The 27,134-nt window shown below is 38.4% G+C and overlaps 1 protein-coding gene across 1 annotated transcript in view; it reads left to right on the top strand.

Annotated features, from left to right (window-relative positions):
- Window positions 1–27,134, top strand: part of RORB (RAR related orphan receptor B) — a 57,065-nt gene that overhangs the window by 21,134 nt on the left and 8,797 nt on the right. Inside the window, exons 3-6 of the mRNA XM_010200906.2 lie at window positions 3,718–3,859; window positions 6,881–7,282; window positions 25,027–25,148; window positions 26,453–26,585. Coding sequence (XP_010199208.1) covers window positions 3,718–3,859; window positions 6,881–7,282; window positions 25,027–25,148; window positions 26,453–26,585 — 799 coding nt within the window. The remainder of the gene's footprint in view (window positions 1–3,717; window positions 3,860–6,880; window positions 7,283–25,026; window positions 25,149–26,452; window positions 26,586–27,134) is intronic.

Here is a 27,134-nt window from a genome sequence, read left to right as displayed (position 1 = left end):
TTCCCCTTCCATGCTGATTAGTCATATTAAAATATTATCCAAAACATTAATTTAAATAACACAAAACAGACTCGTATCCAAGACATTGATGGCTTCAGTCTTCAACTTTAAAAGTAGCACGTGATTTTACTGTCTAAAGAATTACTTCATTACTCATGGAAAATTTCATACTACATGTTGGTATTTCAGCTTTGAATGTAAATGTGAAATTGCTAAGATGGAGATGGATTTCTTATATGTGGAAACACATAAACAGGTTCCTTTGGAAGTGATTGCATGTTTGTAGAGTGAAATGTCAAGTTTGTGTTTACTTAAAGCTTTACAAAAGTTTAGAACATCTGAAAAATCTGGACATTTGGGTTCACCCATGTCCCAGATAAAGCTTTTAATGCTAACATATTGAGAAGCAATATATTGCCAAGGATCAGATTTCTTTCAGAAATGTTAATAATTGTAAATGGAACAACCCACAGTGTGTCACTGTCTTATTGTGACACTGGACTAAAAATAAGCATCTTATGTTGATCACATGAAACAGGATTAGACTAATTGAGTTGATACTTGAAAACTGGCACAAAAGCTACAGGAGAAAAAAATGCTTTGAGCAGAAAACTAGCATTTTGTTCAGTACTTGGTACTCACAGAGCAGTTAGGGATAGAGTCTCCTATAGATGTGATTGAGGTTAATGCTGGCGCTTGTGTGTACCTCAAGAGGAGATGATACTGTTCAACTCTATGTTCAGACTGCTTATTGAGATAAAGAGATTCTCTTCCACCTACTACAGTTTTAACCCTATTGTTTTTGTGCCAGTTTTGCAGTATCAAATCAATTACTCTAATCTTGTTTTGTGAGCCAGTAGTGAAAAAATATGTCAATTTTCACATTGACTCAGTCAGAGCTCTCTTAAGGTATGCGCAGCTTATAGCAGTGTAACTCTTCTCTTCATTGCCCAGCAATTAAATAACTATTTGCTCAGCCCACCTACTAGTAACAGGTCAGTTCTGACTCCTTTTGTCTGAACTCGTTAGAAATCCGAATTAATTGATAGACATTGAGAAGAAAGAGGTGTGAAGTGTGTACACAGTTGAGCCAGGCACTGGATAGCTGCAGCATTTCAGGACACAGCATCCAAGGACTGTACTGCCAGAGGTAGTGCTTCAAACTTTAAGGAACAAGAAATGTGTTTGCTTTGTGTCCCTATATTATTATGCTGCTTCAAATGTATATTGTAAGCACTAAAGCAGCATTTTAACTGTTACTGCTGTTTCATGCATACACAGAAAAACCTCTTGGACCTATTGAAGGAAATGATGGCTCTGCCATTAGCATCTATGACTTCGTCTGAGAAGCCTTTTCTGATCTTTCATGCCTACTCCCAGAACAAAGTATTTTTGCCACTCTTTTGTAATGGTTTAGGCAGTAGTTTATGTGACTGTTTTCCTTCTCAGCCTAACCATTGAGGATGGATGAAGTGATTTGTTCAGAAAGAGTTGTCAGAGTTAGGAATACTGGAAAATCTGTCTTTAAATCTGAAGCTCCTCAGTAACAAGCTGCATCTGCCTTCTCCATATGGAATTATTGTCAGTAAATATAGCCAATGTTACAGGAAGATCTCCTAAAAATGAATTGAAGGAATTGTCTATACTCTGTAATAAAATGTTTAGGTCTTCTGCAGGAGAAAAAGAGCACAAAAGTCTGCTCAGAAACATGTCACCTGTTGTAAATTAATTTTGCTGTGTAACCCTACATTTTTTTCTTAAGAGAGGCAAAGAAGGAACAAACAAATTCCTCTGAGATGAAATCAACCTTAATGGGAAAACACAACATTACAGGATAAGGCATAGTCATGGTTGTGGGGTTTTTTTTAACATTATTTAATTTGTTCTCTCAAATCCATATTTACATAGGAAGGAGCTGCTAAAATCCAAACCTTTAAACCAGAAAATCATTTGCATGTCAAAAAAAAAATGGCTGTAAAGTTCAGCAAAAATAGAGCAGAATTATCTGCAAATAGTTTTCATCCAGCCTTAAATTAATCTCACCTCCATAGTCTCAGGAAAGTTTTGGTCAGGCAGGATCAGATAAATCCCCATCACGACATCTGTATTCTCAAAAGCACAAGTCGTAAAACTTAATTTAGTTTTCAGATGTACCATAATCACTGATAAAAACAGCACAGGCCAGATGAAGTGAGTCTATGCCTGTCCTCAGAAACTACCACTGCTGGTATCCTTGGTGAGACACCATGCATATCAGCTGTTGTCACTGACATACCATACCATCCCCTTTAGGTTCACCAGGACTTGTATGAGAAGCCACACACTACCAGTAACAGGTGATTTGAGCATAATGACACTGTTGCCTTCTTGCTTTTCCACTCTTAGTTCCCCAAAACACATGGCTACTGCAATTTCCATGACTCAGTATTACCACTTGTCAACTTGTGCAGAGGTAACACAGGTTTTGCCTGATAAATTCAGCCAGCTCTTGATTTCTGGCTCTGTTCAGAGCTGTTTGAGAACCAGCTCAGAAAGGCACAACAGCATTTGCATCACTTCTGGTGACTGGCATAACTGCAGTAATGATGCTTTCTGCCCTTTTTTCCCCTCACGACTTCCTGCAGTGGATAGGGTATCTTTCAGCTCTCACAGTGCACAACTCTGCAGCTGCCTGTGCCTGAAGTGGCCTAAGTGGTCATTGAACTTTTCTTTGTTCCTTTCTCTCTGTACCTGCTGTTCCTCCTGTCCCTTGTTTTACAGGAAAGAAAATAGTATTTAAAAAATGCCTTCTCCCTCTCTTTCTCTAATCCTCACTCCATGGTTTCATTCCTTGTTTCAATTCTGTCATGCCAGCACACTTCTACCATAACAATAAGTCTCAATGTCCATCATAGCAGCTGAGAGCCACGAGGGCCTAGGTATGGGTTAATATGTTCCTTTTAGCCAAATAACTCACAACTGGTCAGGAGGACCAATAAAAAAAAAAAAACCCACAAAACAAACAAAACAAAAAACTACAACAAATACTCCTAGGAGATAGGATCACTGCAAATTTTAACATAAATGGATAAAATGGATAAGGTTATATTCCATTGAAATGGAAAATGTCATTACTTTCTCATGGTAGTGTCTAAAGGTGTTGCTTTCTCCTTTGTGTATTGACTTTACTTGATACAGTCGTTAAACCCTAGTCCTTTTGTGATGCTTGAATTTAAATTACTTTTCACTCCTGAAGTCTATGGTCCCTCCAGATCAGATCAACATTTGCCAGCTTAAATTGAACAGCAGACTTCAGCTTCTAATGCTATGCATAGCCAGTGCCAGTTATTACCAGCCTCTTTCATTAAAGGAAGAAAATAGTCAGAACAAGTGCATTTACATCTTCTGTTTACAAATGCTGACAAACTTTTCCTCTATTAGGAGCAAGCATTAGATGATACATCATCATTATTGCAGAATAAGAATGTATTCTTTAACATTATTGCTTGCATTTTAATGAAGGAGGATTACATCCTACAGAATAAAGCATAACTGTCCTTATTGTAAGTAAATGTTCTTTAGTTTCATTATAAAGGCCAATATATCTGCAAAGCCATAGTATAAGTAGCATTTCACTGAGTAAGAGTTTATTGTAGTCATTTACATGGTTCTCTGTGTGTGTACATGCGCACATATGCACATGATAATACTCTGACTGTCTTGCTCTCTTGCCCCTAGGGATTCTTTCGGAGGAGTCAGCAGAACAATGCCTCCTACTCCTGCCCAAGGCAGAGAAACTGTTTAATTGACAGAACCAACAGAAATCGTTGCCAACACTGCCGACTGCAAAAATGTCTTGCCCTGGGAATGTCTCGAGATGGTAAGGAGTCAGATTCCTGCTTCACACCTCAACCCTTTGAAACTCTTCTTCACTGCAGACTTACTTTAACTCCCTGTAGATTTCTGGAAAAAGAAAGAGGAGAAGCTCCTTGCTTTGTAATACATGCATTGTGAGACACAGATCTTTGCCATTCAGTTAACAAAGGAGGCTATTTTCATGGGGGAGGGGGAAATCGAAAAATGGAGAGCAAGTATTAGTTTGGAATAGAAGGAGTCTATGATTCTATGAGTCAGAAGTGAAATGCATGACTCTGATCAAAAGCACAAAAATGTCACCTCTGGAAAGGTGTGTTTATATTTCAGTTTAGATTACTTCTTATATTAAACACCAACATTTGTCTTAAAATTAAATATTGATATATTAAAACATCCTTTTCTTTCAGATCTCTGAAGGTCTGAGACAGTTAAGTAGGCAGTGAAGACAAAATTTATGCCTTGATAACATTAGCTGTTTCTGTTTGCTTTGTTCCACACTTCATCACATATTTTACATTGCCAGAAAAACATTTGTTTTACTTGTATGTTGCCTAATGTCTCTTACCTGGGTCTACAGAGGAAACATTTTATACTTTACCACTGAAAATGGAAACTATACCAGAGGAAAGCTCCACGGAGTATCTGACAGCAGGATTCTTTGGTCCTTGCAGTTCTCTGTTCCACCTTCCAAGCTGTGGTGTGATCAGCAGGCTGAGAACATGCATCACACCAGAGCTGCAGGCGGTGGGGGGCTTGGGCAAGGTTGCCCACAGATGACCTGGCCCAGCCAACACTGCTCATGCAGGGGGATTTCACCTCACAGACCTGTTTTAAATGGTTAGAAAGAATGAGAAGGCAATGTTATGGTTTTGAAAGCAGATTATATTAATTTTGACTCCCTGGCAGCAGTTTTCTGGTTTAGAAAGTTTACACTAAATGTGCCATTTAAAATGAACAGTTATTGATGGAGGAGTTATTTAAAGAACAAGAAATCCAAGGATTATAAACTTACTTTAAATTTGGACTGTAACAAGTCTTTTCCTACCTCGTTGTCTCTCATGTCTCACTGAAGCAACTTGCTCACCAGTCTTACCAGTCTGGGATGGGGATTGCAGTCTAGCCTTTAATCCATGAACTCTTTTTGGTCCTAGTATGCAGTTTACTTGATGCCTTAGCTCCTGATTCTTGCTGAAGTAGATTAAAGTAGTAACATTTCAGTTATTTAGCAGCACATGCTGTCCTCCTAAAATTATCTTACAATGATTTGAGGTATCACAGGCACATCTTAATGTGACTGACAGCACTTTCTTCCCAACCTATAATTCAGGGACCACTGCATACACACAAAGGGAGTGATTCTTCTGACAGCATCGCTTTCTTCTCTCATTGTTTTTGTAAGACTGTTTATACTTAACGATATTAAATGCTCTTGCAAGTGGGCTGTATGGATTTTTCTAAAACAGATAAATTGAATATTATTTTTACCTTTCAGCCATGTAGCAGATTCATTTTTATCATGCAGAGGCAGGATGCTAATTGACAGCAGCTGGAGAATCCAATTAATGAATATATAATGAGAGTAAACAGTGGGTGTTTTTTTTTATTACTGAGGCCCTAAATTTGAAGAAAATACACAGTCGCATTTTTCAAAAGACAGTTACTGTATATTGTCCATAAGGGTGTGTGGTGCACTACAGAGTGATTACAGGGGCAGGCCGTGTTCACGTGAGGTAGCTTTCAGCCTGTGTGAAGGGCTACAAGTAAGCTGAGACTGGCAGCAAGAGAAGTAAAAAACTCCTAGTGTAAAAAAATGCAAACAAACTGAAGAGGCTTCTATATCCTTGGTGTTCTGACACTGCCTTTTCATTTTACCGTTTTTTTTCTGCTCTTTTTCCCACATGAAGATTTTCACATTCATACGCACATGTATGCTCAGTCTCTTTTCAAAGACTATAGCTGAACTATGGGGTAGAAAACATGAGATCCAAGCCCATACTGTGCTAATAAATGTGATGACTCGGAATTGATCCAAATTACAGATAGACTGGAAATACTCAGCATTGGAAAATACACCTTGTAATATGTAGAAACCAGTGTTTCTAGAGCAATGTCCTCTTATCTGTGCTCTGATAAGTTGTGCTGAATATATCTCTCGTTTGTTTTAGAGCACAATTAACAGCTACCTTTGCTATGAGATCCCAAGATCTACCCAGGTGAAAGTAGGGGGAGAGAAAATCAGCTATGACCCACAGTATAGGCACACTGTGGATTTACTCCTCCTAGTTCCATAGCAATCAGCCTGTCATTTTTGAAAGTTTCAGTCTCAGTGTAATGAACCCTGTTTCTGGGTACAGTTGTTTACACTCTGATATTTTCTTCCCTTTCTCATAGAAGGAATGCATGGATTTGTGCATGGAGATTATGTAAATTGATTGTGTAAATCTCTGAGACTTTCCTCTGTGGAAAAGATGACATTCATTTGTGCTGTTTACCTTCAAATCTGTCATTTTCCTCTAGCTTCTAACTCTAACCTGTGAGATTTTTTTTTTTAAGTGTGAAGATAACACCTCATTGAAAGGACGCGATAATAAGGCTTTAGGGCTTGTTTTCATCCCAAGTACTAATCCTGTTAGCGCACTGTTTAAAGGTTTGTGGGAAGTTAGTAAATCTCATGGGATACACATTTCCGGACTGTACATTTCATACAGCTCTGAGTTGTTCAGTGAACACAAAGATATAAGAGGATGCATGGTCTTTTTAACATTCACAGTGGGAAGTGCATTGCTTGACTGAGACACTCCTGTCAAATAGGAGTCATTGTTATCACCTTGTAAATCCAAGCATGCAATACTTTTTCCTTTGTGCATGTGGTGTAATGTTTTGAATCCTTTCTCATTTCCACAGAACATGACAAGTTTCACAGCAAAAGTAATGCTGAAAGTAAATATCAAAAGAGTGGGGGGTCAAGAGGAATCAAGAAAAAAAAGAAAGATGACAATAGTTCGTTTTGTGCTTTGCTTTCCAGCTGTGAAGTTTGGAAGAATGTCCAAAAAGCAGAGGGATAGCTTGTACGCTGAAGTGCAGAAGCACCAGCAGCGACTGCAGGAGCAACGGCAACAGCAGAGCAGTGAGGCAGAAGCCCTTGCCAGGGTTTACAGCAACAGCATCAGCAATGGCTTAAGCAACCTGAATAATGAAACTGGCACCACCTACTCAAATGGGCACGTCATGGACCTGCCAAAGTCTGAGGGTTATTATAACGTGGATTCTGCCCAGCCTTCCCCAGACCAGTCTGGGTTAGACATGACTGGAATCAAACAAATAAAGCAGGAACCTATCTATGACCTCACTTCTGTACCAAACTTGTTTACCTATAGCTCTTTCAACAATGGGCAATTAGCTCCTGGGATATCCATGACTGAAATAGGTAAGGAAAACTCCTATTCCTTTAGTGTAATGTGTATCTTTATATATATATAAAAGCTAGATTGCAATACTGTCTTTGTTAAAATATTATATAGGCATTCCATACACATATACACAATAATTCAATGTTCACATACGTGTAATATGTCCACACACATACAAAGAGTAAAGAAAAGAAAATCAGTCTGGCAACAATTGACACAAAATCAAGGCAATTCTGTTCTTACCAAAATCTGCAAATTATGCAGTTCCTTAAACTCAACAGTTCATGTTCTGTTTATGAAATAGGGGCATCAAAGCAGGTGATAAATCAATCAGAACCATGTGATAATTAGTAGCGGGGAGCTTGTTTCAAATGAACTCATTACTACCAGGGTTAAATGATCTCTTCAGCTAGCCATCCATATTCTTGTCAACACCCAGAATCCCCATGGCAGCTAATTTGAGTGTATTTATTGTCAAAAACGCACTAGCTTGCTACTTCTGGTGTGTGAATGTACATGCAGAGCATTTTTTCACTGCATTTGTGAGATGCACAAGCACTGACTGTAGTTGCATGGATACTCCTACTCCTCTGCTTGAATGCCTTGGAGAACCTGTCCCTTGATTTCTTTGAAAAGTAGAAAACAGACCTCTCTGTGAGATGAGATTGTTTGAAAGGTAGCAGCTAATAGTGATTTTTCTCTAAGGAGGATTTCTGTTCCTCTAATGCCTCTAGTCATACTTCTCCAATGCAACTGGAAGTGCTACTTCTATCATAAAGAAAGGACATGAAAGAAGATTGATGTCCTAATTAGGTTCTTCCCATCTCAACAAGTGAAGTATACAGAACCAATTGTGGTTGAGAATCTAATGAAAGGGTAATGCTTTGTTAGTGGAAGTTAAAAAGATGGAAGGAAGAAAAAAAAAGAGATAGTATTCAAGAACATCCATCATAAATTAATTACTGTTGCATCGTAAAAACTGTCCATGGTTCTGGCCTGGCCTTGCTCCCTCATAGATGTACACTGAGATGTGTAAATTTATCTGTGTACTCAGATCTACTGAGGGCCCTGTAGATGTGTCATGCATTTGATATGTATTGCAGAAAAGGTGTATGTGGTAGTTACTATTTGATTAAAAAAAATGAAGGTGCATCTAGAGTTCGTAGCACGTTTTCTACCCGTGGATGCTCACGTTCAGGAAGCTGTGTAACAAAATGTGAGTTTGAGTTACAAATTGCACAGGCCAAAGTTAATGCTTTTCTGCCTCTCTATTTAATGGGATGTGTTGTTTAACCATGTTTGGCCTCAGCTGTTCTCCAGTGAAGTCCCATACCCACAGCATAGCAGTTCAGAGGATCGATGAATAACATAGGCTCCAGCTTCCCTCTTGACTGTTGTGGCTGAATGAACATTACTCACACTGCCTTGTGCAAAAGTCCGTCCTGTAATTGTGATTCACACTACTGCAAATCAGCCAAGAAATAATTTAAACAGTCGTAAGAGCTGTTTCACTGCAGCACCCTCTACCAAAGGGAAGTGTTTCCAGAGAGAGTCAGAGGAGATATCAGAAATCTGATAATCCATGAATTAGGGTTTGATCTCGGTTATAGAAGTGAGCCCAAAGAGAGAATATGATCACAAGACTATGTCCTTAGTGGCTAAACAATCTCACTGAAATACATGAGGTCTTTTGACTTATGGAGCTCTAGAGAATAATGTAATTTTTCTCTCTTTCAGGATGACTTGGACCTAGTGCATAATTCTTAAATTTTCACCCATTCTTTTGCTCTCCTAGTCCTAAACCAGCCTGCCGTGAAGTTTTCGGCTCTTGGCCTAAAAACTAGACTCGAAGTCTGAAAACCAGGCTCGAAGCCTGAAAAATGAACCAGACTCAAAGTCTGAAAACCAGGCTCAAAGCCTGAAACCAGGCTCGAAGCCTGAAAAATAAACCAGACTCAAAGTCTGAAAAACCCAGGCTCGAAGCCTGAAAAACCAGCTCCAAGCCTACTTCATGCGGCGATCAACCCAGGGTCTGATTCTCAGCTGAGTGGGAAGAAATCAGTCCTACTCAATGTGAGTGATAGCAGAAATCTTCTTCTTTATTGAGAGCAGGCTCTAACTTATATACACAGCAGCTTCAAAGCTAGCTCAGCAACAGCAGCTAGTAGATTACATTCTTATGTTCATCTTACTTGCAGTTTCTGCTATAAGCAAGCTCCCTCACATTTTCCCATCTTGTTTTTGCACAAAGTTGTTTTCCACTTTTAGCCGAAAACAGTCCGACCTTGAGGGAACAGAAAGCGGCCTGCTGTCTACATGACAGCAACTGCTTTAACCATGGCTCTGACTCTGGTCTTGATTGTGCATTAAATCCATATAACTAGAGCTCAGGCTGCCTTGCCCCAACAGGCCTAACATTATACCCCGGGATCCATGTCCATGCTCCCTCATTTTTTCTCCACACCAGCCAGTCCTAAAACTCAGCCCACATTTCCCAGTCTTTTGTCTTCTATGTTATCTGGCCAGTCTTTCCCTTCTGGAGAACACAAAGCAGGGACAACTGCAGAACACAAGGAGCAGGACATAGAAAAGGGCCCTTCTCACAGCTAACAACAAAGTTCAGGTTCTGGGACTTACCTCGCCTCCTTTTGAAATTGGAGATGGAGCTCCTAAATTGCTAGGATTTTACCCAAGTACTGCCTTACATCATTTGTGGCACCTACAGCAGGGAGGTAAGGGTGTTAGTGAGAGACGATGTAGTGTAATGGGTCAACTGACACAACTGAAAAGATGGAAGAGATGTACCATAAAATAATGGAATTAGTGCACAGGCGAATGATATTTTCTGTGTTTAAAACAAACAGAAAATGTGTCTAAATGCTGCAATGCATTGTTGAATCATCTGTAAAGCTGCAGTCTTGGAGTCAGATCAGGAAAACTCTTAGCACTAAGATTCATTGATTAAGCACTGGATGCTTACATTTCACTGCAGCATTGTATCTTACTGTAGTGAGATTTGGGAATAAGATCAACTTAGATTAAACAGAAATTACTGCCTTAACTGTAAGATGAAATCATAGAGAAAATATAGGAGGTAGAGAAGCTATACTGCATTGATCCCTGTGCCTGATTGAAATTTATTTCTACTACCTTATCTGGTAAACCATTGCTTTAGACTTCCCAGATTATGTTAATTTTTTCCCTCACTGAAAATGTTCTACCAGATTCAAATTTCCAGTCTTAGGTTTCTTCTGATCTTTATATTCTTCAAATGCATATATTTTTTCAAGCACAACCTCATTTGCCATTTGTCTGATCTTGAGTGCAACCATCTTAAATTTTTTCCTTGTAAATAAATACAAGAGACTCCTTCCATCCTTGAGCTCATAAAAGTTACTGTAAGCTCACCAAGGGACAGACTTCTTCATAGGCAGCCAAGAATCAGAGTAGTCTTTTCAGATTCATACCAACCAATATCTGGTTCACCCACTCCTTCAATGCACTTGCTTAACTTATTTCTCACTCCTGTATAGAATAGTTTTTATTAGGATACCTCTGACCAAACATTTCTGTCGGAGAGAGCACCACCGGAGAAATGACAGACACCAGTATGGTTAGGTCATAACTCCAATTTTACTAACAAGCATCAGACTTTTATAATCAGAAGCAAAGTTAGCATGTTTACACTACTTCTAATTGGTCCATTCTGTAAAAGCCAGCTGCGTTTTTCTGCAATCAGCCTTACATACTACATACATACTACTTCAGCCTCCTCCTTGCTCGAGTTTGTTATCATGTAAGCATTCTTTCTTCTTCTTTTCTCACAGTTGAGAACTGCTGAAGGACAATCCGCACATTAGTTCTCAAAATATGGATTGTTCACTGTTCACAGGTGTCCTCTATCAGATAGAAATTCCTCCACACATTTCCAAGTTTGAATCTCATTTTCTCTCTTTTATTCTTCTAACCTTTTTAGTCCAGTAGTGTTATGTCTCAGTCCTCACTGATGCTTTGCAACTTCTTTCAATTTAGAATTCTCTCTTCATTTAATTAGCATGCTGTGAACCCTCTCAGATTATTAATGAAAATGTTAGATGCTTGTAAAACAAGTTCTAACAATAGTCCCTGCTGCACCTGACTAAACAACTTGCTGCAATTGCATAAATTGCTTTGGTGTTTGCTTTTTGCTTGCTATCCAACAGGCAAGCAAAGATTTCTCTGAGAAATCCAAATAACAAATCTTCATTTGCCTGTCAATTTGATTCAGTTATAAAAGTATTTTCTAAGATACTCTATAATTCATACATTATTTACATTCTGTTTTTCACATGTTTGTTTTCTAATTTCACCAAAAAGGAATTAAAATGGTCAGGACTACTTTAATCTTTAACACTTCTATTTTTTAACTAGAGTGTGAAAGTGCTCTTTTTCCTGCACATTGGACTTTATAGTGGAAATGAAAATTGTTCAACTTATCAATTTTAAAATTCAAAATTTTTACACAGCAAATGATCAGACACGTCATATTAGAATGGCACAGCAAGGAAAATACAGCTTATCCTGCATTTGCATGCTTACTAGTATCTCTGATTACCAGGAAAGAGGTACAGAAGAAAAAGGTGCTGACAAATTGAAGTTATATAGGGCTCCTTCACTCATATTTAGTGTTAGTATATTCGTCCAAATTAGTTGACTAGTCCAGAGAACAACTGGATATTATCTGATCACTATGAGAAGCAGGATAGGTAGTATCCTCCATGGAAGAGAGGGCTAAGTATAATAAGTAGTTTCCAATACGAGCACAAATTTCTCCTGTAACTTCCAGAACTCACAATGGAGAAAATTTGAATAAAATCAGGTAGCTTCCTATCAGGAAGTAAAAAAAAAAAAAAAAAAAAAAAAAAAACCAAACAAAAAAACACAAACCCACACCACTAAGCATGATGAAATCAGTTCAAAGCTTGTGAATAAACATACAGAGCAGAGCCTCCAATTGGTGTCAGCTGCATTTCCAGGCAAGCTCCTGTTCCTTTTAAGGGAGGTATTTTCGTCCTTAGCACAAGGCGTCTTAATGGAGACTTGATCTGAATTTATAGCCAGGTGGGCAGAGTATGAAATAGGTCAGATGCAGCTACCAGATGAGTTGGGAAGGTTCTTTCTCTACCTGTCCTTCCATCCACATGTGGCATGACTCAGAGTGTCCTGCCAGCCAGCAACACTGCCAGAGTGAAAGACATCATGCATGCTGCCAGAGACCCCATGGCACAGTCCTGTTTCTCCCTGATCTCCCACCATCTGCACATCTGTGGAGGCAGAAATTCCTTATTCTGTGGTGGGCACTCAGATTGTGGAGTGAAACCCATTCACTGTGTTGAAAGTTAGAATTTGCTCATTTGCAGAACAACTTTCTCCTTGCAGAGAGAGTGGCGGAGGTCAGCTGGTGCGTGGGAAATCCTTAAGTTGAGAAGGGAGCTCCATTTCCTGACCCTGTTAGCCTCATAGAGGAACAGCAATGCTTGCTTCTAAATGTGGTTTTAAATTAGTAGGTATTAAAGACTTATTTTTAGACTTGGTCAAATGAAAGATCATTTTGTTTAAATATATATGCATAATATTGTCTGTCCCGGAGCTGGGCATTGCATTTTCCTCACAAAATACATGGCTCAGATATTAGTCTGTAAAAAAAAAAAAATGGAAAGGTTTCCCTGGCTGGACTGCAGTTGAAATTACCAACTGAGATTTGGTTTTGAGCTTTATTCTTAAAGATAAGAAAAAATTATTAGTGAACACTTTTGTGGAGAAAATACATTGGTTCAGGGTTTACACCAGGTCAAACTGAAGAGCGCCCCATAGTCGTATTTGTTTAGGTAGTCAATAAGACACCTCCAAAGCATATAGGAGGTCATGGAGCCCAGATCCTAAAAACACAGGGGGAAAATAAAATGTTATGTATATTTACATGGCATTGCTTCAACATCACCACTATTTGAAGGTACACAATGATTTGGAGATCTTACATTTCTACCAAAATTAAAGTTAAATTACTAGGGCTTGATATTCACTTTTCCATACTCCTCTGATTCTGCTCTGCTGTGTGTATCCTAAGGTGGCAATAGCTCACTAGTGCAGGCACATGATAAGAACTGGAGGAGGCAACACCTGCCCTACTCGCTAAATCCACCACAATGCACAGCTCTTTTGACTCTGACCCATTGACTGGAAAATGACAGTAAAGTAAAACCTTCAAAAGTTTTAGAGATGGGCTTAGGATAGGTATGAAAAAAAAATTAAAAAACCTGGGTAACTGCAAATGATATGCTGTGATATATAAGCCTTAATTTAGCTGGGTTTATACATTCCTCTCAGGACCATTATTGCCATATCATTTAAGTGAGGGCTTAGCATTTGGTTTATTCACTGTTCCATCCTGGGAGTTCTTCACCTGGAAACATTCTCGGCTTCTCTGCTGAAGATATCTATGAAACTCCATCCCATACCTTTCTTCTTTGAGTAGAAATCTTCCAACTAAGGTCAGAAGAATTCAATTTATTCCTCTACACCTGTACTGTTTGTCAATATCCACAACACTGTATGTTGCATAGGCAATATACATACCAGCATCAGACTGATGTCTTTAAAGTATTCTGTGTCTTACTGTTGAGGGTTGCAAAAGCTCTTCTCCAATGCAATAAGCATTTTTAATTATTACTCTTTAACTCCCTTCTCAATATCTCCAGGATTTGTTCCCCATGCCAAATCAAGTGTTAACGGACAGTTTGCTGAACTTGTATTGGTCAGTTAGATGGTATTTGAAGGGGCACTGTAAGGACCATCACAGTCAAAATCCCACAAACCCCCTATCTAAAACTCCTACCTAAGGTGATATTAACGTCTACATTTGGTGTTCCATTTACAAGGCCTATCACACAGTGAAGCAGAAATGGCAGGTTTGTGACTGAAGTCCTATGTAATGTTTCTTCACCTCTTTTTCTAAGCCATACTTTAATATCCATCCTACCAAGGTGATAGTCAAATTTTGCAGGGCAGACGTTTGCAGCCTTACAGCTAAATTTGAGCAGGGCAATGTTGCCATCTAGTGAGCAATTAAAAACGTGCAGCAAATGCATTTCTGCAAGATACCCTTAGGGCACTCTCTTACCTTCATTACCTATTTAAAGATGACAATCGGAATAAATATTTCAGTTCTGCACCCATTTCAGTTCCTGTGACAAAACCTGGAACTTCTTCTAATTGATTTTTCCCCTTTTCATACACTCAAGAATAGAACAGAGAATGGCAAGGTCTAAAACTAACTGGACAGCATTGCTCAGTCAGGAAATGCTTCAACTTCATTAAAAGAAAGGACAGGAGTAAATTGGAGCATTATGATGCAGAAACATTCTAGCTGAAATGATGCTGAAGATTTTTTTTTTTTTTATAATAGTGGATTCTGATTTTTTCAGGCATGTATTTAGAAATTTAACCAATAAAGCCAACAAATAATCTGTCACAAATACTGGGGAAATTGTAATATTTTTGAAAGTTTGCGACATTTTCTAGGTCTGTCTTTTCCCACCTCCAGTAATCTGTCCTTATTTAAAAATTTACATAAAGGCTTTAATGATTTTATATTGCCAAACCTGGCAGTTCAAATGATCCAAATGCTCAAAAATAACTGATTGTGTCATATCTTTTTACTAAATACATACATAGTCCTTACAGATTTAAGAAGACTTAGGGAGAAGAGAGAGTTTGTATTAGAATTCTGTGTAGATTTAGAAAACAAAGACTGTTTTCTAGGAGATATTGTATTTAAGTACTATATTTTTCAGCCTGTGATTTTCAAATCACTGCTTCACAATAATGGCAGTGGACGTTTAATCAATCACATGTTGGTTCTGTCAGTCCTGCTTGACTATACTTAACACAAATTATAGCAATTCGATAAGCACAATGCACTGTGCCTTTTTACTAACTCTATTTCAAATTTATACAGTAAACCAATTAACTAAAAACTATTTAAAAGTGCAGTAGATAGCCCAAAAGCATACATCAGGCTGTGTTTTCCTGCAAATAATAAATACTTTGGATTATTTCTGAAAGCAGTTTCACTTATCTTTCAGTTAAGTCAATTCATATACCATGTGCAATGCAACTAATAACATCACAATAATTTTCCAAATGATGACCATAGGCAGCATTTCTAGCTAGGGTTTGATCACAGTGCAGACCACATACTACAGATGTTGCAGAAAGTCTCCTTTTAAATGTTACCCTTCATTGTGGGAATAAATGTTGCAAGTGGGAATACAATCAAGAGTTGTATTCACAAAGAGGTGGACTCCTGGCATATGATGCATGTTTTCAAGAAATTAAAATTTTCTACTGACTCTATTTTTCTGCAGCATACCAGAGAATGTGGTCCCATCTAAGCCGTGGTTATGAGTATTTGAGCAATATAAACAGCTGGATGAAATTAATAAAATCAGTGGCATCTTTTAACTGACAGTGAGGATGGAGAACGTTTTGAGATCTTTTGTTCTCATTTACTTACTTTTCAGAGATTGTGTTACAACTGAATTTAAAAGATGTACAAAACAGTATTAAAACCCATCTTATGTATAGCTTACCTTTCTAAAGCATGATAATATTGTTCCTTAAAGTGGGTACGTTTCTAATCCATTATAGCAAGTATGTAAAATTCCTCCATTTATCAAAAGATAGGAATATTTTCTTACATAAAAAAATGACAGAATATGTTCATTCTAGTGGGAATCCAAAAAAGCAATTAGAAAGCAAGCATTTGTAGCAGTCAAAATATGTAAAATACCATATCATACATCCCATATATTACCATATATCATAACAATTTACTCAGGAATAGCACTGTGCTGAGCATATTGTCAGATTAGAAATCACACAAAAAGATCAATGTAAAGCTAGTGGTAATAATGCATACTGCAGTGTGCTGTTGCTGCTGGTTGTAGGAGTAGTGGTCTGGCTGATTTGCTCTGAATTTGTAAGCTTCAGAGCAACAATGTCAACAGCAGAAGAAATGGCTAATGGCTTTCTGCAAGAATCCTTCAAAAAGAGGCCAGAGCAAGTGCCAGAGCATGGAGGGCCAGGGACATGTGAAGGATGCTGTCTTGCAGGGTTGTGCCTCACACACAGTCTTCAAGGAAGCAAATATAGCACTGCAGATGAGAATTGAGAGGGCAAGAAAGTGATGATTTAGGAATCACTGTAGGATATAGAAGTTGCACACTCTCAACTAAAATTGTTTTGGTTTGAATTAGTAGCAATATATTGCTTACTTCCTTATCTGAGCAATCTCTTTATCTTGGTGTCAATGCTTCCTGTCCTTAAAGTTTGTTTATGTTTTTCTGGGCAGTCAGCACCAAGAATATGCATACTTATCTTGTGCTCTCTGAGAGATTAATCTGGGTTCCATACTGTGTTTCTTTGTCATTCTCAACAACATTGTTCGATCATTCTTTAAATTCTCAGGCACAAAAGAGACAACAAAAGTTTGGGTTTACAAATTATTTTTCTTTCCCACTACACACACAGCAACCTAAGTTTGAATTCCCAAAGCCATAGGTCACTTTGCCACACTGCGTGCCTTCTGTCTGGCAGATTTCATCGCTCGCTTCATGCTTTTCCCTTCTTTCCACCATATTCTTGAGAATAATATAATTCTGCTTGTTATGCAGTTTGTGATGTTGTTCCCAGTACTATAGATAATGATTTCTTCCCTCAATCCATTCAGTTTTGATACATTTCACAAAACAGTGACAGTTATTTTATACAAGTGTGAAAAGATATGAGGAAAAAGTTGAAGTGAATCACATAAGAGAGGAACATGGATGCATTTAGTGGAAAGATACAATGCAAAAAGACACAGGGCTCAGATAAATTAACACAATTTTTTTAGTCACTTGTCTTCAGCAATGCAAGTTGTGTAAATTGCAGTAGTTAAAGCAAGATATTAAGGCATGGAACACTCTCTTATGTTCCTTTGACTCATGCGGCTTTTTTCTTGATCAGTGAAATCTCTGGCATTGCTTATGGTAACTAAATTCTTTCACTTTCTAATACTATACACTGACACAACTTTGCTCCAACCCATTTACCATGCTACAGGAAAACAGTACCATTGTACAATATTTGTCATTACTTTTTAAAGCATTTCTATACCTAGATTGCTTGAAATCTTTATTAAAAGGTAAATGTAAGCCTGTGACAGTAGAAAAAAAAAATGCTAAAATGTTTGTCTAACCTCTCCTTCCTTTACAGACTATGACAGGACAGACCTGTTCCAAGTATAATTTAAAGCTTTTAATATTGCAGTTGTTCCATAAGTATTTTTAGGTTTTAGTGAATAATGTCCAATGTTTGTTCAGCTGTAATAAATGAAAATCCATTCTTGATTTGAAACAGTCTCAATTTTACCATAAAGTTCTCTTTGTGTAAGTTATACTGGAAGAAGTTAGGAACCAGGTCATCTTAATAAAAACTGAGATAAATATACAGTGCCTGCAGAGTCTATGACCCTTAAGCTCTAGCTATTGTCTTGGTTATTGCTCTTGCTGCCAGCTAAATGACTTCTAATTGCTATAAAAAATACATTTTTTTCTAAATTGGCTGAGACCCAGGGAAAGTATTGTTAATGGAGACCTTTAAGCACTTATAAAGATCATACAAAACTTAACAGAATTCCTGGTCCATCATCTAGGTTCCTCCAGATTATGGCATTCAATTGTATTGTCATTTCTTGTAAATTATTAGCTTTTTTTTTTTTCCAAAAGGATAATGAAATACTGATTTATGTAGAAAGGGGAGAGAGAGGAAATACAGAACTGAAATACATAACATTACCTCAATGTGCAATCTGTTCCTGACAGTAAGCATTCAACAATTTGAACATGAGGGAGGGTTACTCCTGAACTAAATTCCAATGATTCTAGTTTCATATGACTGTTTTAATGTTTCTTATCATCTTCCTAGGCTGCATAATGTGTAGTGTTACTTTTTTAAAAAAAATAAATGGAGGTTATGAAACTTGCTAGTCTATCTGTAACAGTTTTTGAAAGGAAAATCATTTGTATATTACAATGTTGAGAATGCCAGACACGTGAAAAATAGGATGAGCTTTTTGCAAACACTTTTAGAAAAAAGTGTTTCTATGTCTCAAAAAAAGAAAACCAGTTCAGACTTCTCAACCAATTAATTTTTTTAATTGGGACCTATTATTCATGACAGCAACCACAAGACATGCTTTTGATTTATTCCCTGCATATTTGCTTTTACGTGTTCCCTGCCTCTAGTATTGCCTAAGAATTTCTTGAGGTAAGGTCTTTAATGAAACCAGTTTGCAAAATCTTCATTTTGCTGTCATAATACCCTTAAATTAGGGTACAGAAGAGTGTTGACCTGATACTAGCTTGGCATTATTTTGGGTCCAAGAACAGAGGTTTTATTTAGAATGTCTAGCTGGAGTTTTGATAGTTGTACAAACTGGTGTGCATGCAAACTGGTTACAGCAGCCAGCCAAAGCTATGGTGTTACTACAGCATTAATTCAAAGTGGATCCCTGTGAGAGCTCAACTTAGGATATAAGCTGAGATGTGCTCTTAGCTACTCAACTGGATCCTAAGGGTAAGTGGCAAATTAAAAATTCATTATTCATTTTAATTGAGGATGATTATCAGTGTTTTAGAAGGCACACTTCAAAGTTCTTCAGTTCCCAGTGCAAAAGAAGGGAGTGCTGAGAAAAACTAGAATCTCTCCTGAGAAAAGAGAGACAAATGAAAGAACTAAAGAGCCTGTAGGAAACAAGACACTGCTGAGTACTGTGGATAATTTCCACTTAGCAGACCAAATTCACAACTGGTGAATGTTGTATGCAGTTCATGACATTATTACACTCATCTCTGTCCGCATTGTACTTGACCCCAAGTTGGAGTTTTTCCTCAGTATTGTAGTTTGAGATCTCTGAATATTACAAGGAATTGTCTGAAAAAAGTTGGACTGACTCATCAATTGATGATAGACCCCTGCAGATCTGTGCTGATTTATATCTAGGTTGCAATGTTCAGTTTTCTGTATGTACTCAGGACTTCAGCAGCTTCCAGCTCACTGGTGAAGTATATATTTGAGCTATCATAACCTTTGGAGAGTGCTTTTTGTGAGGTGTCTACTGAAATCTAAAATAAGAAATTACAGTAGGGGGCAAAAAAAAGAAATTAAAAAAATAAAATAAAACAAATAAGAGCCCAGCAGAATAGCCAAAACTGGAAACAGAAAAGGTCATTTGCTGTTCTGGAAGTTTTGAGCTGTAGTCCCAAGACTATGTGAGAAGTGTACAGCTTGTGCTCTCTTCCTCTTCCTTTGCAATACATCCATTTGGCCTACTTTGCTGACAGAATAGTCACTGTGTGCCCAGGCCTTCTGTCAGAACTGTCCAATACTTCAGCTACTGTCCAGCTTTGCTGAAGGGAAGGTGAAATCTGAGGCACTTGGATTCCCAACAAGCTTTGGAAAAGAGGCGGTTCAGCAGATGAAGGTGACAGACAACCTCAGAGAAAGGCAGAAGCCATGACCCAGGCCGATAATCCCCTCAGAAGACAGTGGCTGCTGATCCACTGGCCTGAGCAGACTCGCACTTCATACACATTGAGGGAGCCTCTTTGCCCAGCCAGGTATGGGGGATGAGAGGTCAAAGCAGTAATGGCAAATAGTGTTTGACACGTCTGTAGTTTTCTGACACCTCTCTGTAGTTTTTCATAGGCCAGGCCAAATTTAAGTGCTATCTCTTTTGCTAAAACAGCATTGATCTCTTACGGTCTTCCTCGTCTCTATGTCCTACATTCCACATCCACACTTCAGATGCTGCAGTTCCTTGATAGCTTCATTTAACTCTGTTAGCCCCAATGAGATCCCTTTTTATGCTTCAAGACAGTTTCCATCAATATTTGCACATGCCTCTTTCAGGTATTGGCGTCAACAATCTAATTTGTAACCACTGAGCCACAAGCCCAGGAGTACATCCTGTAGATGTTTATTTGTTCTGTTACCTTGCTTCCCTGCACATTGTGCCGCCTTTATTTCACCCACAGTACACGTATATCCTTCTGTTACATTTTTGTTGCTTCATCTAGTCACAGGCATTGAGGCCATCTTGTCTGACAAGTTGCCTGTCACGAACCATAAAGTTGTGTACACTCTCACAGCATTTATTTCAAGAAATCGACTTTTTTTCTCTGAATGAAAACGAATATTTTTTGAAAGATAATCCTTTATCTTACTGACATACAGTTTTCAGCTTCTCAGTGTCTCCTAGTATGCCTTTAACTTTTTGGTTTTTTCACACTGCTGCATTGCAAAAGCCCAATTAATTCATCTCCCCATCCAGCTGGCAAATTCCAAAGCCCCACCAGCAGTACTCGAGCTGCTGCTGCAGGAGGGGCAGTGTTCCCAGCATATGCAGAGCACTGAGGCCAGCATCACTTCTAGAGCTTTTGCTCTCCAGCAGCGCCAATTGATATTCTTGTTACCCCTAAGAATGGACAAGACTTTACAGCTAGAATAGGTGGCCGTTATAGAAAAAGAGTCAGATGTTTGCAGGATGGAAATTCAATACAAGTCGTTATTCCAGGATATATCTTGTTTCTAGTTTTTCAAGACCTCATATTGGTTGCAACTGTTGACTGTTTTCTTGATTGAGTGTGTTGTTTCTATTTGATCTCTCTGAAAGCCAATATGTTTTTTGGTTTTTTAATGAAATATGACATCTGCTTTCCATGCAAAAAAGGTATTCAGGGTATTAATACTTAGAAGTCTTCAAGTTTAGAACAAAGCTATCTAACATAAATGCATCCATGTCATGCTGAAAGTCAGACACTGGAGACATGTTATTTTCTGAGGGCCACATTTCCAAGACAGAGTCAATCTGCCAAGATATTCTGTCTTTCAGATTGCCAGTGGTATCATGTAGTATCAAGTGATGATGATGCATGTTAGGACATATATCTCTAATATAATAGATCCAGTATATAAACAAAAGAAGAGTGAAGCTCCTAGCCTACATTTGTGTTTACATATTATGGCAGATAAACTTTGCAAATCCTGCAGTTTGCAGCTTTATTTATTATAATGCTGCTAGTGTACTGTTATGCAGGCCTAGTAATTCTTTCAGGAGGAATTATGAATTTTCATTTCAACAATTGCAGCAGTTGGTACCTGTAAAAGAAAATTATGCCCACTTTGATTCCCACACCTGAATGGTTAGCATCATCTCATTTGTTTTCCTTTTCATAAAGCAGACCTTGCAAACCTGCTGTGATTGCTGTGAAATGGAATCTAATATTTCAAGCAGAAATACGGTTCATATTATGGTCTCAGAAATGGAGTTGTCTTTTATAGTTCTCGCAGCCCATCCAAACAGGATTCCTAGTTGTATCCATGCAAGTTCTTAGAGTGATGGGACCCTTAAAATCTCTGGCTCAAGATTTTTGAAAACAAAGTAAAGTCAAGTCCTAAGTGACCTGATCTAGGTGAACCTGCTTCTGCATTGGAGTTGGACTAGGTGATCTCTAAAAGTCCCTTCCAACCCCTACCATTCTATGATTCTATGAAAAGTTAAGATCCGATGCATGGAGGAACTGTGGTGGTCTCATCTAACCTGGAAAACAGGGGGACATAGTTTTTCAGCATCATCCCAGCAGAGTACCTCCATAGGACTGAGACCACAGCCTCCTCATCAAGGCAACAGCCCTCTTCCCACTGTTTGAAGATGTTTACTTTCTTTCCTCATTACCTCTTTCTTTCTAGCTCAAGTAAAAGAATTAATCTGTTGGATTTAGTCGCCAACTGTTCTTCATTGCTGATAGGTGTAGTAGGAATGTATCTTATTTTGGGTACAGCACAGTATCCAAAGTTTATGTTAGATGTCAGAATGTTATTCAGAGTGGTTTAGGAAATTCTTTCTGCATGGGATTTGCCAAGATGTGCATTTATTCCAGGTACTAAAAGGTGTGAAAAGGTGTTAAAATCTGAAAATGGATGAAAAAATATTTTTGTCTTTGAAACCCTTTCAGAGTGGTGTACTTCACTCTACATTGGATCTTCTGTTGCTGGACCGTTTAAGAAGTCAAGACAAGTTTATTCTTCTTCTACTTTGTGCATTATGTCAGCTCTGCATGCCCCATGTGTGCTATATTTGCATAAAGCTCCTGCCAAGAACTCCAGCGTAGAGTGTAGGCAAGCAGCCTTCTCTGCTGCTTACGCTGAATGAGCAGTCACTTCCTCCCCTGAGACCCAGTGTACCCTTTCCATCACGCACTCAGCCTTGCCTAGCCTGCAGCACAAGAGTTTCAAGCCTGGCTTGCACCTGATTCCTCTTTGGATCTCAGCATTTGGAGCTGCTGCTTGCTGCGATTGCCCTAGGCCTTCAGACATCTAAATGGGTTTTAATGTCAGCTCAACATAAGCACAAGTACATAAGGAGAAGGTATATGGGGGCAAAACACAGTATTCCATCCCTACAAAACCCTCAAGAGCTTGTCAGCTCTTCAGTCCTACGGCAAATACATAAACGGTAGGAAAAGGAGTGGAACTGATGATCTTTGCAGTAATGTAGAGCTGCTAATCAAGAATATTTTGAGATCAGTGAAATGAAAAGATATTATTTTCAGACTGTTGACATCAGGTCACCTTATCTGATTCAAAGACTATTTACACAGTAATATTAAAGTGTTTGAGGTATTTATTATAGGCACTTTATGTCAAGAGTGTGACTAGTTCCAGTTTTTGTAATAAGTGGTGAGGCTAAGAGAGCTGTGCTAGGAACCACCAAAGGGAAAAAGACTAGCTAATGGCTGCAGTGTGCAAAATCCCTCACTGTTCAGGCTATGGAACTGTAACACAAGTTGAAATACTACTTCTTTCAGGGGTGTCTTGGATACAAGACCTAAGTGTTCCTCAGACCATGCCTCAGTTCTCTCTGATTAAATCTTTCCAGGAATCTAAGTCACAAAACCTACAGTTTGAGCTTAACTTCTGTGGTCAGATTTAATCTTACCGCAGAAGTACCTTAGCCATCTTACCATGGCTGTTTCCAGAAAGACAATGTGATTAAAACTGTAAATAGAAAAACGTGGGTGGTAAAAAGGCTGGAGTTTGGCAGAATTTATTGATTAAAGAAAAGCAAACAAATCTTTGTTAATCCTTTAAAAAAATCTGTTTCTATTCATCATTCCTTTATTCCATCATCCATTCTATATCATCCCTTTATTCTTTATCTGCTAGGTTTTTACTATAAAAAAGTAACACTTTACCATCATGGGTTAAGACTTGCTTCCAGCTTTCCATAAAAAGAATGATGGGTGGTTCCCTATACTCACTAATACACCCTTTTAGTTATCTTTATGCCTGAGTCAATTCTTCCTTTAGGAAACCTAAATATAGTATTGACCTTTAAAGGGATATCTGTAAAGATAGAATTGAGCAGGTTTTATTGATCCTTCAAAAACCTGGAACTATTTTGTATTTCTTCAGTACCATTCCACTGAGCCTCAGCTTATTACCGTGGCAGTAATGCAGGCACCTTTTCTTTAAGTGAAACTTCTATAGGAGTGATTGCAGGGAGTGTATTTTCAGCTTTTATTCTTGCTGATGTTTTTAGATTCTGTCAACATTCTGGGACTCCAAGCATCAGATCCTCTCCCTGGGCAAACTTTAGAGGATATGAATGGGTAAATGATGACATTTCTAGATCTTTCTACTTTCCATGCTCAAGTTTGGCTAAAACATTCTTTTCTGTGAAGTACCTGTTCTGCCACAAGAGCTTCAGTTCAGTTCTGTAACTTGGACTTTGCTCCATTGTTTAAAAGATTAAGCAATGTCTTCAGGCTGAAGCACTGAGCTTCATTACACATATAGGTCCCAGAGCTACAAAATAAGCAATCATCCCATGTTTTATCAAGACATTTCAACTTCTAGTGCTAATGAAATCTTGCTGGAAGATTTTGTGAAAATCTTTTTAATCCACTCAAGTGGCTTAAAGGTCAAAGATCTACTTTAAAATACCTCCCTGAGAAGTTTACTCTTAGTTTCAGTGGGATCTCAGGCTAGCACTGACTGCTCCTGCTTTCCATATTATCCAGTAGTTTCTAAGGCTACAGTTTCAAAATAAAGTAACTTAATCCTATATGCAAGACCAATTCCCTCCACTGCTTCTCCTAAAACCCAGGATACTACTTCTAGCTTTCACAGTTTGGTAGTACTAGTCTCTGTGTTCATTTTCTTCAAGCTAAATCAGAAACTGAATCAGCTGAAAACTAACTCAAGAAAAAAGATGAGACAAGTTTCCTGTTTCTCTGATACAAATCATCTCAAGGTAATTGCTTGCGATAGGTAGAAGTGATCACATAATCAGTATCTCCAAACAAAATCTATTTTAACACACAGAAAAAAAACCCAAAAATTCACTTCCAGAATGAAAAAGCCTGAATAACTTCACAAGCTTCATTGTTATTTTCACATGTACATCCACCATTTATCAAGTATGGTTTGGCTTTGGCTTGAATAGTGAAACATTTTGCAACAGTCAACTTCAGAAATAAAAAAATAAAAGGCAGCATTGGAAAGATTTTTTTTAAAATCTGTATTTTCCAACAATTTTAATGTTTTCAATATTTTGCTACTGCAAATCACTGTTCACTTTTTTCATCAAGTCTATTTATTTTCTTTCTCTTCACAGATCGAATTGCACAGAATATCATTAAATCTCACTTGGAGACGTGTCAATATACAATGGAGGAACTACACCAGCTAGCGTGGCAGACACACACATATGAAGAAATTAAAGTTTACCAGAGCAAGGTACAGTCATGTACTATTCTTTTTCTTCTGCTTTTTTTGATTTGTTAACAGCGTAATGTATTTGGCAAGGATATGCTGGTACGTTTCACACAGGTTGAAATATGCTTTTAAATGTCTTTGAGCAGCTGGTTGCTGAAAGCAAAGCACAGACACTTCATAAAAACACTCAGCAGCTTTCCAGGATGTTAGGATGCTTGCTAATGTCAAAACTTAGGTCTTGTTATGGAATCCATCTTTCCATGCTTTGTTTGATACCACAGGTCTGAATTTCATGATAAATTCAGTTGACTTGATCTAGATTAATTTGCTTTAGCAGGAGGCTTGGACTAGATGATCTCTAAAGGCCCCTTCTAACCTCTACCACTCTGTGATTCTGGGTGACTTTGATCCTCTTTTTTAAGGATTTTAAGAAAATAACCAAACTTTGTTTCCTTATCATTTAGAAGGCACATCCCCTTATTATATGGATGACAAATACCTGTCACTTATAGACAGCAGAGAATGACAGACTGAAAGTACTCCTTAAATTGAAGTTGTTCTCATTACACTTCCTTTCTTGTTCCACCTCTGTGGTTCTCAAGTCAAGTTCAGACTGTTTCCCATTGGTACCTCTTCAGATGTAGTCCAGTCAACAGAAATCTTTGCACTGGCATCAACTAGCAATGATTCTTCAGCCAGATTTCACTAAGTACGTTAGTTGGTTACACAAGAGACAGAAGAGACTCCAGCTTGTTCTTTGAAAACTAAGGAGCTACATGGTACTAGCAAGAATAAAAACATACGACCGCTTGCAGAGCTGTGGCATGTGAACCAAGAGCATCCATTTACATTTGCACATTTGTGTGTGCAAGGAAAATTATAATCTAGGAAACAAAATTTTAATGCCTAATTTTAATTATATACTACTTGAGATGTCAACCTGGTAAAAATATTCTGTTGGAGAACTTAATAACACTGGGCCCCTTCTCCCCTAAGAGTATCCTGGGATGTTTGCACTGTTCATGCTGCTGTTTGTCTGTCTTACACAAAACCAATATTAGAATCACATTTTAGCACTGGACCATTCATTCTCTCTTTGAAGACTCAATGCCAGAGTTTAGATCACTGGAGCAATGGTCTTGCGAAAACAGCCTTCTAAAGAAAAGTGTTGGATACGTTGAGAGGCAGAGATGCTGCTAGCTCTGCCTGGGGATCAGGGTGAAGCCTGAGGAATGTGCCTTTCTACAAGGCTATCTGAAGAACTGTATGTACTGATGAACCCATTTGCTCACTGCTTTGCTTTTCCATGTGTGTTTTCCTGGAAGACCAGAGAAGCTCTGTGGCAGCAATGTGCCATTCAGATCACTCATGCTATTCAGTACGTGGTGGAGTTTGCGAAGCGCATAACAGGCTTCATGGAGCTTTGCCAGAATGACCAAATTCTTCTCCTTAAGTCAGGTGGGTAAACAACAGAGGTTTGAGACTGTTTTGCACTCAGCACATTAGAAATTTACTCTGTTGTCTCATTCTGCAAATCATTTTCATTTTGGAGAAGCCCTTATTTCAGTCTGTTTCATTAGCTACGTTAACCCTCTGTGTTTTGCTACATTAATCATGTTACTGCCTTCTGATCCCCTTCCCTATACAGTCAGTTGTCATTGTTAAGTACAAGCACACACAAAATTGTCGCAGAAACTGCTGTCTCCAACCTGACATGTGGTGGAAGGACCCTGTGAATTGAGCTGGTTGAATCAGTCATCTGCCACTCTATAAAATCCCCACTTGTCATTAGCAAAATGAACGCAGGCTCACCAGGGCCTGCCTCTGTGGTCATCTCTAATCTTTTTAATGAGACTACAGAAATACCCTCCAGCCAGTGCTCAGGAGGGAAAATCCCTGCTGGTGCCAGTTGGTTTCAGAATAAATGAGAGTGGATTATGGCAGTGTGCTCCCACCGTGCTCTCTCTGCATGCCTGCATGTGTGTGCATAAGGGCAAGGGGTAAAAG

Source organism: Colius striatus, chromosome Z (genome assembly GCF_028858725.1).
Source record: "Colius striatus isolate bColStr4 chromosome Z, bColStr4.1.hap1, whole genome shotgun sequence".
Taxonomy (NCBI): Eukaryota; Metazoa; Chordata; class Aves; order Coliiformes; family Coliidae; genus Colius; species Colius striatus.
The sequence above is the reverse complement of the archived record's forward strand: the minus strand, read 5'-3'. Positions and strand labels throughout refer to the sequence as shown.